Source organism: Bos indicus, chromosome 15 (genome assembly GCF_029378745.1).
Source record: "Bos indicus isolate NIAB-ARS_2022 breed Sahiwal x Tharparkar chromosome 15, NIAB-ARS_B.indTharparkar_mat_pri_1.0, whole genome shotgun sequence".
Classification (NCBI taxonomy): domain Eukaryota; kingdom Metazoa; phylum Chordata; class Mammalia; order Artiodactyla; family Bovidae; genus Bos; species Bos indicus.
In genome coordinates, this window is record NC_091774.1 from 42603141 (window position 1) to 42618664 (window position 15524).

Genomic DNA, 15524 nt, shown 5'->3' on the forward strand with positions numbered 1-15524 from the left:
AAGTAAAATTGATGTTTCCCAACTAACCCTCAAGTTTCTAGAAAGAAGATGGAAATGTTATTTAGAAATCGTGAGTATCTAGGCACATGATTTGTTTTTAAAACAGCAGCAGAGAAAGTGGTTTTCGATCTTTTCAACCAAAGCCACAACATCCTTCAGTGAATACGTGGTAAGTTAAATAGTCTTGGTTAAGAACTAAAGTCAGCTCCCAGGACAGCTGATTTCACACAAGGTGCCTCATCACAAGACAAGCATCTGTAGCCCACCTGTGTCTGCACAACCCCACCCAGCTCAGGGGGACAAACCTTTTTGCGGTCTCCAAAGACTTCTGCTCCGCCAGCTCCTTCTGCAGCTCCCTCTCCTTGGCCTCCTTCTGCCCAATGGGGCAGTCCTCAGGGACTGTGAAGAGGGACAGGGCATCTTTGCTGTCCTCTTCTCGGAGCACTTTAGCAAACACCTTCTCGGCCAGGAGCCGGACTTGCTCATCCACCTCGGAGATGTTCAGCTTGGGGAATTGGCGCGGCATCTCGGCTGGCAGGAAAAGAGAACCAACGTGAGCCAAGAACTACTAGACCACCTGAGTCACTGGTGTGCAGGGCAGGAGAAGGCATTGAAAAGAGGGCCAGGTGCCCTAGTCTTTGGGGTCAGCTGTCTACTCAGGAATTCCCTGGATCAAACCCAACAGGCCAATTTTTACAACTAGCTCCCTAAGTGAGTGACTGTGAAAGGCATAGGCCAGCTTACGTCTTGAGAAAGCAAACGCTCAGAAGTGAAAGCATGAACTGTCCAACCAAGGGTTCTACTGTTTTCCCGAACCCAGGGAATCCTCGTGAAGGGGCAAGCCCCACCCTTCCCACCTCCTGTGGAGGGGAGAGCTCAGAACCCCTCCTGTAGACAATGAGGCAGCCGTGCGGGGTGCTACCGTGACCAAGCCTGCTCCCCACTGCATAGAGAGGAAGGCCAAAGCCCAAAGGCTCTAATGGTCGGCGTAAGAGCATTCCTCACTACACAAAATGAGAACTGTTGCTGAAAGGAAACCACAGTTGCGCCATCTCCCAAACCCTCTGGAACTTCTAACAGGACAGCCTATAACATAAAAATCTGGGGACAGGGAGACTCTTTACCTCTCACAGCCCGGCTGAAGACTCACATCCTCAAAGAAGCTTGCCCTTACCTCCTCTGCACACTGGCTTCTCACTATCAGTAGCCGGCCTAAATCGCCTGGTTGATTCTTTTCTTTGCCTGCCTTTCAACACTTATATAGCATGTAGTAAGTGCACTCTGTCAAGGCCTATACACGTAATAACTAAGTTAATCCTATCGTTCCCATTTTACAGATGGCAGAATGAAGGCACAGACAGCTAACTTGCCCAGGGTCACACTTCTAATAAGCAGGCCATGACCTGCACTGCTCCCAGCCACTGGCTCCCATCCGTTTCCTCTCTGAGCCTCCGCTCAGGGACTCTGAGCCCACGAATCTGGTTCTGGCATCTGACCTCTGAATCCCTAAACTGTGCTGCTTCTCTCTGCCCATTTGGGGGTCAGGGCAGGTCCCCTCGCTGTCCCTAGCATCCCACTTATGGAGCAGACCAATACTGTATCCCTTCCACACGCCACCTTCACCGGGAACGTCAATCCAGTTTCTTTAAGGAGGGTTTAAAGAGAGACGTGGTGTCATCAGGCAGACAGAGGACGAAGGTTGAGACAGTGCCCGGCTGCTCTCTGGCAGGGAGAGGAAGCACTTTCAGAGGAGGAGGGACGCTGAGCAGTTGGGGGCAGTCACTCTCTACGCCTCCCGGTGTTCTCATCTGTGAGATAAAGGGACTAGACTAAGTGGTCTCCAAGGCCGTCTCAGTTCTAAGCACCATAATTCTAGGTACCAGTGAGGTTTCTGGTTCCAGGAGGGCTTGCTGCTCTGGTCTTCTCTGCGGCCTGTGGATCTAATTCATAACACAGACAGGAAGGAGGAAAGCAGGCTGCTTAAAGGGCAGGCTATATAGAGAGGTATTCTACAAAACCTCTGCGGGCCCTTAGACCGTGAAACCAATTTCCTCCTTCCTTCCGCCCCCAAGGCCAGGCCTTTCCTGGGCCTCTCTCACCCCTCGGGGCCTGAGTGGGAGGAGAGAGGCAGCCCAGGACGCAACTGTGCGGGTCTGTGGCAGCAGAGACCAAGATAGCATCCTGCAAAGATGAAGAGGAACGGCTGGCTGTGGAGATTTCCACACCCTGATAGCAGAGAAGAGGAAGCTGGAAACCATCAGAGCGGAGGCCAGAGAAGAAGGTGACGGAAGAAAGAAATGGAGAGAAAGACAAAGAGCTGGACCCAGGAGGAGCTGTTAGGGGTGAACAAAGCTGGACCAACTTTGTTCCCCATCCCCCAATTCTAAGGCCTCTGTCAAGTGCAGCTTTCCAGATCTTTAAAGGGCTCCAGCCAAGGGGCAGCAGAAATAAAGCATTCAAGCATCTGAAAGAGTAAGCGCACTTGAGAAATTGCTTCTAAGAAAAGAATCTGAAGGAAGGAAAATGCACAAAGATGTTTACCTGCACTCTTCATAGAAATAGCTTTAAAAGGTTCAGATGAGAGCATACGCACTTGAAAAAGAACATGAAGCAACCAAAATTATAATCATGAGGACAGCGCCATCACATAAAAAAATACCTTGTGAGATAACAGCAAATGAAGAAACTAATACATGAAACTGTTCCCAAGCTTTGATTACAATGATACAAAAATGCAACCCCTTATGGACCAGGGCTGCAAGAAACACACTTAAATGACCAGATGGCAGGACTGCCAGTGGGAAAGGCAATATCTGATTTTGATCGTTGATGCTACTGTAATGTCATTTACACAAAAACAAAGAAAAGAAAAAGAAAATGAATAGACTCAAGAGTTCCAAAAAGAGAAAAATATGAAAACTAATCAAATGTCTACATCCCATATTTTGGTCATCAGGGTCCTCTCCCACCTACTCCACACCAGAAAGAGGCCAGTCCAAAAGGAATTCCACCTTTAAGACCTATCTCTGCATTAGCTTTAGCCCTTTAGCTGTGATAGCATCACAGAGGCTGCTCACCACCACCTCCTAATACCCCCTAAATACACACAAGCATGACCCAGCCACATCCCCTCAGAAGTGGGCCACTTGGGGGTGTCTTTTGTGTCTGAGGGCTCTTATGCCAGATCCTGCCAATTTTTCCACGAAGCATTTTTAGTGTACTCAAGTCAACTAAACATACTTTACAGGATGCATCCTTCTACAAGTGATCTTCCTTTTTCTTTAGCTCAGATAACTTAAGTCAGTCTTTTCCATATTGGATCTCATTAGAAGTCAATACCTGTTGCTATGAAACAGGTCCTGGGGTCAATAATTAGGGAAATGCTGCATTCCATAGCCTCTTCACCCCAGATATTCACGGGGCGCACCAAAGACTTGAGAATCACAGAGTACCATCTCCCCATAGACCTCTTTGTGTCAGTATCCATATGAATCCCCTGCAGCACTACTACCAACATCTTAAATACCTGGTGAAGACTACTCCATGACTTAGAATTGACCAAGTAACCCAGCCAGGGCACTGGGCTAAGTCAGTGGAGCTTAGGAGCCTTCTGGATATTTGTTGTCTTCTGCACATCATTGGCAGACAAGTCCCACCTGCCAACCCCTTTCTCCAAAGCCTGCCTCTCTTCTCAGACCCAGAGACCCTGGCCAGGCCAGGCATGTGGAAGAAAGCCCAGCAGAGCTTCAGCTCCAACTGCCAGTTCAAGCCTGACTTTCAACCACTTGTCAGCTGAAGCCAGCACGCCTGGGAGGCTAAACTGTGAATTCACTCGCATTGGCTTATGTCGTTGTGACATAGAATACCACACCCTCCAATGAGCTTGACGGCAAAGTGTCCCAAAGTTAGAAAGCTGTAATATGCCACCAATTTCAACAAACAGGCACTTTTTCACGGTATCACAGCCTCTCCAGAAAAGCGGCACAGTGCGTCTTAAAAATCCCCTCGCTACACAAATGAAGCTGTTTCTCGCTCCTGCCAGTATCCCATAGTCAGAACCCACGACACAGACCTGAGCCTGGTGCTGGGGTCCCCATGGCTGCTCCTGAGGATGCCATCCAGGTGACGCACTGGGACCAAAGGCTGCGTGCTGCCTGGGAGGCTGAGCTGAGTCAGTGTGAGTGCAGCTAGCTAGCTGGGTTCTGTCTGCTGCTGGGGTGGGAGGTCTCTGCTTTGCATATCTGTGAGCAGCCCTGAGCAACAGCAGGATACGTCTGGGCTGGAAATTCTTCCGTGAATATGAAATGGAAGTGGAAATTTTCCAAGAGTCCTAAAAGGGCCCAGGTAATGCCAGCTATCACGGCTGCTGTGTCCAGAAAGCAGTGTCCTGCCCCCACTCACAGCCCCCTTCAGAGCAGGAAACTCAAGCTGCTGCTGCCCTAAGCAAAAGTACATTCAGCCTTCCTGACCAACCGCAGCTGATAAGCCACCCCCTCCCTCGAACGTCCAGACCCCTCCTGAAAGCTGAGCCCTAGCTGCGATACCATCACCTGCGCCGCTTCCGTTTCTAAACTCCAATTCAGGCTCTGCCTCGCGACCCGGCTCATCTTACGAGCCTGCCCTAGTCCCCTCAGAGGGCCCCCCGCCCCGAAGCAGCCTTCCTGGGAGCACCCCAAGACTGGCGGTGCGGGGGGAGGGGGCTCTGGGCCAGTTGCCAATGTGAGCCCCTCCCCCACCTGAGGGAAAGGACAGAAGCTCAAGGGGAGAGCAGGGCGGGAGCAGGTGAGGATGAGAGGCTGCCTCGATCGGCTCCTTTCCCGGAAGGGAGCTGCACATCACAGATGACAGGGCAACCTGACCAGCTCAGCCAGAGCAGCGGGCCTGCTGGCCCACCCACCCACCCCCGGGAAAGAAGTGCCTCCCACCTGCCCCAGCCTCCCCTCCTTACTGCCGCTGTCAGCTCCCACGTGGGCCTCCAGCTTGGAGAAGCCTCCTGAGGGCCGGCTGGATGCAGCCGCCAGCAGCTGCCGGGCTCCCTGCCTCAGGTAACCCACGGAGCAGTCCAGGTGGATCACTACAGCCTCCCAGGGCGCGAAGTCCCACTCCTCACCCGCCCTTTAGGAGAAGAACAGTCCTCTGTGGGGAAGCTCACAACAGACACGCGGCCTCCCAGGGACTTAGAGCAGCGGCGTGGGTCTGGGAAATAACCATGAGCAACAGGGCTATTTCTGTGGTGCTGTTGAAACCCTGGGGAGAAGCGCCCAGAGAGGATGGGGCCACTTGTTTACTGGGAGGCTGGCTCCAGCCCTGGCTTGGGCCTGAGTCACCTCCTCATGTCCAATCGTGAGGTTGTGCCTTCCTGAGCGGCAGAGTAATTCCTGTGCGTACAGAGTGGGATTACAGGGTTGACACACGATCCTCGGGCTGCTGCTGGGCTTTAGCTACCCAGAGATTAGGACCCACCTGTCCTCACAGCTGTTTCATAAACAGCGCGAACAGCAGGCTACAAGCAATGTAGAGGGACGGTCATGTGTATTCATTAAATAATTAAATGACCTTAAAATGGAGGGGGAAAAAAATACCTGAGCCCTTAGTACCATTTTGCCAGAGGGAGGAGAGGCAAATGATTCCTTTGGCTAGTGTGTTTGGGGCGGGAGTGGGGTTAGGATGGGCTGCCATGGAGCATCCTAGCCCATGCATCTGAGAACCGACTTGGACCTAGCACATCCAGGGAGTCTTATTCTAGATCTTTAACCAGACCCTGGAAAGTTCTGGTCTAAACAAGCATTTTCCAAAGTGTAGTCTGTAGAACATAAAATGCCAGAAGGCTTACACAGTACTGCATAACATAGTCCTTCATGGGAATTCACACACACGATTCCTACTAGCAGATTCTAAACATTTCGAAATCCTCTGGTCAAGAAAGCTGCTTGAGGGGACTACTCTGATGGTCCAGTGGTTGGGAATCCACCTGCCAATGCAGAGTACATGGGTTCGATTCTTGGTCTAGGAAGATCGCACACACCGCAGGGTGAGTAACTCTTCACACCACAATTACTGAGCCTGTGCACCCTAGAGCCAGTCAGTCGCAACAAGAGAAGCCACTGCAGTGAGAAGCCTGCACACCCCAACTAGAGAGTAGCCCCCGCTCACCGTAACTGGAGAAAAGCCCATGCATAGTAACGAAGAGCCAACGGAGACAAAAATAAACAAATAATAACTTTTTAAAAGCTGCTTGACTTTGTTTAACCCAACACACTTATTTGACCCTTCCACCACTGACACCCTAGGGAAAAATACCTATGCATATCCTGGGCATAGGCTTTGGAAAATGCCTTCCACTTTGAGCCTTCATTTTCCAATCTAGAAAAAGCTGCCTTCCCAGGCCCCAGTGATTAGCATGAGATCTACTCCATCATGTCCAAAGAGAGATGGGCAGCAGCCCCACTACAATGACACAGGCTGGGACAAAGACCAAGGGTCCCACTGGAGGGATGCAAGACCCTCCAGAAAAGCAGCAGCTTTGAAGGAAACTGTGGCTTTGTCTTGGGAGAGCAAACTTTGCTGGGGAACTAACAATTCCTCCTTGAGCCTAATACATCTCTGCTCCTCATGGCCCAGAAGTCCCCCTAGACTGAGGAGCACTGGTCCCAAACTCAAAGCCCTTTACCTTTTGAAAGAACATTAAGACAATCTATGATACTACTGAATGGAAGAATATACTGCTAATGATATAACCAATAGGGGGCTAATAACCAAAATATATAAATACCTCATTCAACTCAACATCAAAAATACAAACAAATCAATTAAAAAGTGGATAGAAGACCTCAATAGACATGTTTCAAAAGAAGACATTCAGATGGCCAACAGGCACATGAAAAGATGCTCAATATCATTAATAAGAGAAGTGCAAATTAAAACCACAATGAGATATCATCTCCCATCTGTCAGAATGGCTATGATCGAAAAGACCACAAATAAAAAATGTTAGCGAGGATGTGGAGAAAAGGGAACCCTCATACACTGTTAGGAGGAATGTAAATTGGGGCAGCCACTGTGGAAAATCAAAAAGCTAAACATAGAACTACCATCAGTTCAGTTCAGTCGCTCAGTCGTGTCCGACTCTTTGTGACCCCATGAATCACAGCACGCCAGGCCTCCCTGTCCATCACCAACTACTGGAGTTCACTCAAACTCACGTCTATCGAGTCAGTGATGCCATCCAGCCATCTCATCCTTTGTTGTTCCCTTCTCTTCCTGCCCCCAATCCCTCCCAGCATCAGAGTCTTTTCCAATGAGTCAACTCTTCGCATGAGGTGGCCAAAGTACTGGAGTTTCAGCTCCAGCATCATTTCTTCCACAGAAATCCCAGGGCTGATCTCCTTTAGAATGGATTGGTTGGATCTCCTTGCAGTCCAAGGGACTCTCAAGAGTCTTCTCCAACACCACAGTTCAAAAGCATTAATTCTTCGGCCCTCAGCTTTCTTCACAGTCCAACTCTCACATCCATACATGACTACTGGAAAAACCATAGCCTTGACTAGATGGACCTTTGTTGGCAAAGTAATGTCTCTGCTTTTTAATATGCTATGGTAACTTTCTTTCCAAGGAGTAAGCATCTTTTAATTTCATGGCTGTAATCACCATCTGCATTGATTTTGGAGCCCAAAAAAATAAAGTCTGACACTGTTTCCACTGTTTCCCTATTTATTTCCCATGAAGTGATGGGACCAGATGCCATAATCTTAGTTTTCTGAATGTTGAGCTTTAAGCCAACTTTTTCCAAGGCAAACCATTCAATATCACAGTAATCCAAGTCTATGCCCCAACCAGTAACGCTGAAGAAGCTGAAGTTGAACGGTTCTATGAAGACTTACAAGACCTTTTAGAACTAACACCCAAAAGAGATGTCCTTTTCATTATAGGGGACTGGAATGCAAAAGTAGGAACTTAAGAAGCACCTGGAGTAACAGGCAAATTTGGCCTTGGAATACAGAATGAAGCAGGGCAAAGGCTAATAGAGTTTTGCCATGAGAATGCACTAGTCATAGCAAACACCTTCTTCCAACAACACAAGAGAAGACTCTACACGTGGACATCACCAGATGGTCAACACCGAAATCTGATTGATTATATTCTTTGCAGCCAAAGATGGAGAAGCTCTATACAGTCAGCAAAAACAAGACCGGGAGCTGACTGAGGCTCAGATCATGAACTCTTTATTGCCAAATTCAGACTGAAATTGAAGAAAGTAGGGAAAACCACTAGACCATTCAGATATGACCTAAATCAAATCCCTTATGATTATACAATGGAAGTGAGAAATAAATTTAAGGCACTAGATCTGATAGATAGAGTGCCTGATGAACTATGGATGGAGGTTTGTGACATTGTACAGGAGGCAGGGATCAAGACCATCCCCATGGAAAAGAAATGCAAAAAAGCAAAATGGCTGTCTGGGGAGGCCTGGAAGCCATGAAAAGAGGAGAAGCAAAAAGCAAAGGAGAAAAGGAAAGATATAAGCATCTGAATGCAGAGTTCCAAAGAATAGCAAGGAGAGATAAGAAAGCCTTCCTCAGCGATCAATGCAAAGAAATAGAGGAAAACAACAGAATGGGAAAGACTAGAGATCTCTTCAAGAAAATTAGAGATCCCAAGGGAACATTTCATGCAAAGATGGGCTCGATAAAGGACAGAAATGGTATGGACCTAACAGAAGCAGAAGATATTAAGAAGAGGTGGCAAGAATACACAGAAGAACTGTACAAAAAAGAGCTTCACGACCCAGATAACCACGACGGTGTGATCACTGACCTAGAGCCAGACATCCTGGAATGTGAAGTCAAGCGGGCCTTAGGAAGCATCACTACGAACAAAGCTAATGGAGGTGATGGAATTCCAGTTGAGCTATTTCAAATCCTGAAAGAACTACCATATGACCCAACAATTCCACTCCTGGATATAGATCTGAAAAAATGAAAATACTAATTTGAAAGTACCCCAATGATCAGAGCAGCATTATTTACAATCCCCAAGATATGGAAGCAGCCTAAGTGCCCATCAGCAATGACCAGATAGAGAAGATGTGGACATATATACAATAGAATTCTCAGCCATAAGAAAGAATATTTTGCCATTTGCAATAATATGGATAGACTTGGAAGGTATTATACTTAAGTTAAATAAGTCAGACAGAAAAAGACAAATACTGTATGATATGACTTACATGTGGAATCTAAAAAGTACAACAAACTAATTAATATAACAAAAAGGAAACAGAGACAGTATAGAGGACTAACTAGTGATTACCAGTAGGGAAAGGAAAGGGAGCGGGACACGATAGGGGTAGGAGATAAAGAAGCACAAACTATTATGTATAGAATAAATAAGCTACAAGCACATATTGTACAACACAGGGAATATTCCCAATAATTTACAATAATCATAAATGGAATATAACCTTTAAAAATTATGAATCACTATGTTGCATACCTATAACTGATATAATATTATACATGAACTATATCTCAATTTTTTACAATAGACTTTAAGGAAAAAAAAGACCATCTATGATAACCAGGCCTAGGCCTGTATTTCCTGCCCAAGAGACCAGACTACACCCAATTTTTTATTTTCATTTCCATGATATAAAAACCTACAATATTTATTAGGTTCAAGGATGTAAAATTATTGTGCCAAATCAGGCTTTTACTACTTAACTGTCCCTTACAAAATCCCAACAAACAGGAAAGGCTGGAATCAAATTATGTCTTACCCAAAAAGATACCACTTCCCTCTCCCCAAAAGGATGCTGTGGCCTTGCCTATACAGGGTTCATTTTCTTCTCATTTCTGAGGTGTGCATGACTCAAAGAGAGGTTGGGCAAAGGGGTTTCGCTCACTATGTATCACCTTCATGACAGACCTTGCCCTTCTCATTCACTCTTGAATCCTTATAGTAAGTATCAAGAAACATCTGTTGAATGAGTGAATGCATAACTTAATGAATGAGTCAATGAGCTAAGTGGTCAATCTACCTACGTCAATGTCAAGAGTCAGTACAGTATGTGGTTAAGACTATGGACTCAAGCCAGACTTCTCAGGTTTGAATTTTGCTTCACCACTAAGTTACGTAACCTTGGACAAGTTACTGATTTCTCTGGTTCCGTTTTATTCCCTATAAAATGGGGATAATAACAGTGCCAACCTCATAGGTTGCCATGACAATCGGTTAACATGTGTAAAGTGCTTAGAATAGTACCTGGCACATAATATGTGTTTTATAAGTATGATCTCTTGACATCATCATCATTCTGATACTAGCTGTGAGAAAGTCCAACAGAGAAAATGAACATGACCTTTCATCTAGACACCAAATCCTTTCATTCAGCATTATTTACTGAGCACTAATATGTGCCACGTACTGTCTCAACTCCTATTTGGGTTCAAGAAAAAGGAAACCATGTTCAAATGTGAAACCAGATCAGGAAAAATAACCTTCTCCTCTATAAGTGATACTTCTTGCTGACTTTGCACGGCCAGCACTCAAGTCAGGAGCCCACCCTATTCAGGGCTAGCCCCTGCTAGATCAGAGCCCAAAGCCATGGTCTCCTGTCCTAGATATGCAGCAGCACACATTAGAAATAAGAGATTAATATTTGTGGGGGAAGAACCGAAAGACCAATGAGCAGCTTTCAGGGAGAGAAGATATTCTGCGTGCTTAACCCTAAGGCTGTATTTTATCTGCTCATGATATTTTCAAGACCAGGAATTGATTTCAAAGCCATCTAAAGAGGACAGACCTAGTGTGAAGACAAGGAAAGCAGAGCTCATCTCTCCAAAAGCTTCTTGACTTTGCTGAGAGTCCCTCACCCCTTACTGAGGATCTCTGAAGAACCGAGGTTGGGCTGAGGGTGGGGCTCAGAGTCCAAGAGTCTCCCTCAGGCCACTCATGAAAGTACTGTAGTTCTTAGGGCAGCCCCAAACAGGCATCTTTAGAGCAGCTCCTCAGAGTTGCTGCCAGAGTTGTAGGTAGGTCAGGAGTTGGAAATGACAACCCACTCCAGTATTCTTGCCTGGAAAATTCTAAGGAGCCTGGAGGGCTACAATCCATGGGGTCGCAAAGAGTTGGACACGACTGAGCATCTAAGCACAGCACACAACTACTCAAAACTAGCTATCAATACCCTAGAAGGTGAGGGCTGACAGAGGCTCTATGGCTGCCTGGCTCTATGGCTGCCACTGATGCTTCAGTCAGGGGAGGAATTTCTCCTATGGGAGTTCCAGTTGCAGCCAATTTCTCCCTAAAGTGGCCAAATGTTGGTTACCACATCCAGGGGGATAGTCAACAAGGACTCAGGACCATGCTGAAATTCCTCCTAGTGTTTCCAGCTTTCTTCACTCAGCTCCTTTGCTAATTTATCATCATCAAGGTTCCACTCACACACAAGGACCCAACAGTTAGGGGAAATGACACTCTAGTTAGCAAGCCTCTCCTACTCCAGAGGCCTCTGCCAGCCAAGTCAAGCAGTTCCACTGGCAAAGCAACTACCAGGAAGTTCAAGGGCATAAAGCAGACTGCCAGATGCAGTATACCTACCTCCCTTGCCTGGAAAGAGCCAAAGAGCTAAGGATGGAGGCCTCCAATGATCCCATCACCTTGCCATCCTGTCCACCCCCCTGCCTTCAGGTGGAAGTCTTAAGCTGTTGGCATCTGGCCAGTCCTCAAGCACCCAGAAATTTGTCCAGGTACTTAAGTAGCGGCAAGTCCCAGATCCCTTAATTTCTCTAAACCTTTCGAATCCGAAATCAGCCGCCAGGGAGCCGAGATGCGGCGGCGGGTTCACCCGAGGACTCTGAACCCTAGGCTACCACAGGGACTGGAAGAGGCCAGAGCGATGAGCCTGGGGTCGGAGCCACCTTCTCAGCGGGCGAGGAAGCCCAGGACCTTAGTTCCCACCACGGGGCGCTCCGACTCCCGCCCCGGGCAGCCGGGGGCCGCGGGGCGTGGGCCCAAGGTCAGGAGCGCAGCATCGCACGCACTCACCGAGTTCAGGGGACAGGGCCATGCCGCGGGCCGATGGGGGCGGCCCGCAGGCTGGAACACAGGTGGCGGCGCGGGGCAGGGCGCACAGCCAGCACCGCGGAAAGGCTGCGGAGCACTGCTGCCGGGGCGAGCCGGCCCCGGCCAGGCCTTGCCCGCCGCTGGCGCTGGGCGGGAGCCTGCGGAGAGTCCCGCAGCAGGGGCGGGGACCGGCGCTCCCAGGGCGCGGTGCTGCGGCGTCCCGGGCCCGCCGGGAGGCAGGAGGAGGGCCACCTCCTCAGGGGAGAGGACCGGGGGCCTCGCGCCGCCCCAGCCGGTGACCTACCTGGGCGCGGAGCGGAGAGGAAGCGAGGAGCCGGCAACAGAGCGGTGCGGGCCGGGCCGCCGCCGCGCAGGTCTGCCCTGCCCGCCGCCCGCCCACCGGGCCGGGCCGCCGCTACCTGGAGCGCCGCTACAGGGCCGCGCGGCCAACTGGAAACTTGAGCGCCCCAGGGGCGCCGCGGCGGCGATGGGTCCCTCGGCCGGAAGCGCGCCCGCAGCCGCCGGGGGTCAGGACCAGTCCGGCTCCTTGCACCTCGCTTCGGCGGTCAGCTCCGGCCCCCAAAGCGCTCTCTTCTGTGTTCCATCTTCCCGAACCTCCTCCCCTGCCGGAACTTGTCCCAAAGAGAGATGCTGGGGTCACGATCCCCAAACAGGTGACTTACTCCCCGGAACTGAGCTGACACTCCCTCTCGCCCTCTCCTGCAACCCTGGGCTTATGCACCCGCCTCTCCAAGTCCGCACTGACCTCTTAGTTGCCAGAAGCCAGTGAGTGCTTTGTAGCCCCTACTCGCCCCTCCCCAGCATTTGAACTTGCTGACCACACCTTCCTTCCTGGAACCCTTGGAGTACAGTCTCCAGAGCTGGCCCCCGCGCCCCACCACAACCCCAGATTTTCAACATACCCCAATGATGACTGCTAGGTTCTCAGCCTCCAGGGCCTGGCTTTTCGTTGCAGCGTTGTTGGGTTTTCTACCGCTGAGCTGCCTGCCTCCTCTGGGGCTCTCACCCACTCCCACGGTTTTAACAACCTCCTGCCTGCTAATGACTCTTGAAAGTCCTCATCATTCCGGAATGCTCCAGAGCTGCAAATGGTCTATCCAACTTACTGGACACATCTCCACCAGAGGTTCCAAAGCCTGGGAAAACGTGTCCAAACTCAAACTCCTAATTTCCTTCCAGGAACCCAGGAACGTGCCAGAACCTGCTCTTATTCCTGTGTTTCTGTAACCAAGCAGGATCCTATAGATCCTTCCAAGGAACAGCCTTCTCCCATCTTCCCTGTCCTCCACCTGCTTCTTGTTTGTGGAAAACTTTAGCATCCTAGGGCTTCCCTCCTAGCTCAGTTGGTAAAGACTCTGCCTGCAGTGCAGGAGACCTGGGTTCGATTCCTGGATGGGGAATCCTGATCTCCTGAAGAAGGAAATGGCAACTCACTCCAGTGTTCTAGCCTAAAGAATCCCATGGACAGAGGAGCCTGAGTCGGACACGACTTAGCATCCTAGGCCTTCCCTGAGTTCCTAGGAGCAGATTTAATCAGAGAAGTAGGAAAATGCTGAAATAGAAGAAAATAGACAAGTAAGATAAATTAATAATAGTTTAGCTATAAAACAAACTCAAGAATGTTTTGCTCCTCCTGGAAGGCTATCTATAACATCTGAGCCATAATCTTGAGCTGTTTTGCAGACACTGAAACCCACACCAATTGAAAAACATTAACTGCATGTTGATCAACAAGCACATAGACCTCCAACAACTGGAACCAGAAGGCTGATGACGTTGACTCTCAATTATCTCACCAATCAGAAGACTGTCCATGAGCTGTTCACACACCCTGTGACCCATTTCCTGTCTTTAAAAACACTTCCCTGCAATCCATCCGGTAGTTCAGGTCTTTTGAGCCTTAGCCGCCAATACTCCTTGCTTGGCCTTGCAGCAAATGATGCACTTCCCTTCACTTCCCGACAACCTGATGTTGGTAGATTGGTCAATGGACCCAAGTTTGGTTGGGTAACATTTCAGCCTTCCACATGACAGCACCACCACCCACTTCCGTAGGCCATGCTTGGGAGCTATTCTCAACTCTTTCTCCCTGTAATTTCTCACATCAAGTTGGTCACCATGGGGAACTGAAACTATTCATTAGTGTCCTGATGGTGCCAGCTGCCTTCACATCATCTGATTCCCGTACCAAGCTTTATTCCTTTGATGTCCTAGCCTGCTATTTACAATTTATGTGTGAGTTTTATGTACATGTAACTAAATAAATATATCAGGCACACTTGCCAGGTCACTCAGTGGTAAAGAATCGCCCTGCAGTGCAGGAGACCTGGGTTCAATCCCTGGGTCAGGAAGAGCCCCTGGAGAAGGAAATGGCAGCCCACTCCAGAATTCTTGCCTGGGAAATCCCATGGATAGAGGGGCCTTGTGGGCTACAGTCAGAGGGGGTCACAAAGAGTCAGACACAACTTAGCGACTCAGCAATCACAAAGACCATTAAAGGATTTGATAAATATGAAACAATAATCTTAAATAATTTCATTTTTAATACCTTTTCCCTCTTTAAAGTTATTAGCAAAATTCTATTTAGTGAAAGCAACATGATTAAAAATGATTTTAATAAGTCTTACTTTAATATTTTATGAGACTAGAAAGTATGCTTTTAAGTTCAATTAATGTCAATACTTAGTCCTAATGGCTATTATTGCAAAACAAAAACCTCACAAAGATAAATACACCCAAATAGAAGAATTTTATCTTTCACTACACTTATTAAACCATAATTCTCACTGCTTAAATTCCATCTAATATCAGTTTTGCAAATGTGACGTTCCCCCAGAAAACCCTTCTTTGTCCATGAAGCCTTCATTCCTGATGTTTTTGTTATCAAGCAAGTGTTCAATGCCTGATGTGTATAGTAGCCAATAATATGTCACTGGTTTTGAGGGGGGAAAAAATCTTTATTGTGAGGTTAACCAGCAGAGAGACAGGAGACAAAGCTCTCAAATCTGTCTCCATGATCCAGGGTTGGTTTAAATAAAATTTAAGGGGTTAGGGGAATTTCAAACTTGGAAGCTGATTGGCTAGTCTTGAATCAGAACATATAAGCTAGTCATGCTACTGGAAGCCAGGTTTTCCTTATTGAATGACTTAGTTCTTTGCTTTGTTAAGGGTTCCAGTGGCAACCTTTTGATTCTTTGAGTTCTGTAGACTGAAGATTCTTGGTTGGGGGTCATCCTGGAGAGATGGTTTCCCATCTTGCACTGTTGTCTCTGTAAAATAAGTCAAGGTTTGATTAATGAACTTATTTGAAGGAAGCAGAACCAGTTTAAGCTGGTTGGGGAGGCAAAAACCAGTATAAGCTGGTTGATGTTTTAGAAGCCGTTTCATTTTCATCAGTTGTTTCTGGGGATATTTTTAACAATGGGATTTTTTAAACT

The 15524-nt window shown here is 48.1% G+C and overlaps 1 protein-coding gene and 1 long non-coding RNA gene across 7 annotated transcripts in view; both read right to left on the minus strand.

Annotated features, from left to right (window-relative positions):
- AMPD3 (adenosine monophosphate deaminase 3) overlaps positions 1-12520 on the minus strand; it is a 50463-nt gene extending 37943 nt beyond the window's left edge. The window contains exons 1-2 of one of the 6 annotated variants that reach the window (XM_070803686.1): positions 12371-12520; positions 306-531 (exon numbers count right to left, since the gene is read on the minus strand). In XM_070803686.1, coding sequence (XP_070659787.1) covers positions 306-526 — 221 coding nt within the window. In that variant the 5' untranslated portion in view covers positions 527-531; positions 12371-12520. Of the gene's footprint in view, positions 1-305; positions 532-4072; positions 4201-4948; positions 5201-12048; positions 12068-12370 lie in introns of those variants that run through there. The other 5 variants (XM_070803683.1, XM_070803685.1, XM_070803684.1 and 2 more) reach the window with 5 other exon arrangements.
- Positions 12521-14991: 2471 nt separating this feature from the next.
- Positions 14992-15524, minus strand: part of LOC139187139 (uncharacterized) — a 32742-nt gene continuing 32209 nt past the window's right edge. Inside the window, exon 4 of the long non-coding RNA XR_011570777.1 lies at positions 14992-15356. This is a non-coding gene — a long non-coding RNA (uncharacterized lncRNA). The remainder of the gene's footprint in view (positions 15357-15524) is intronic.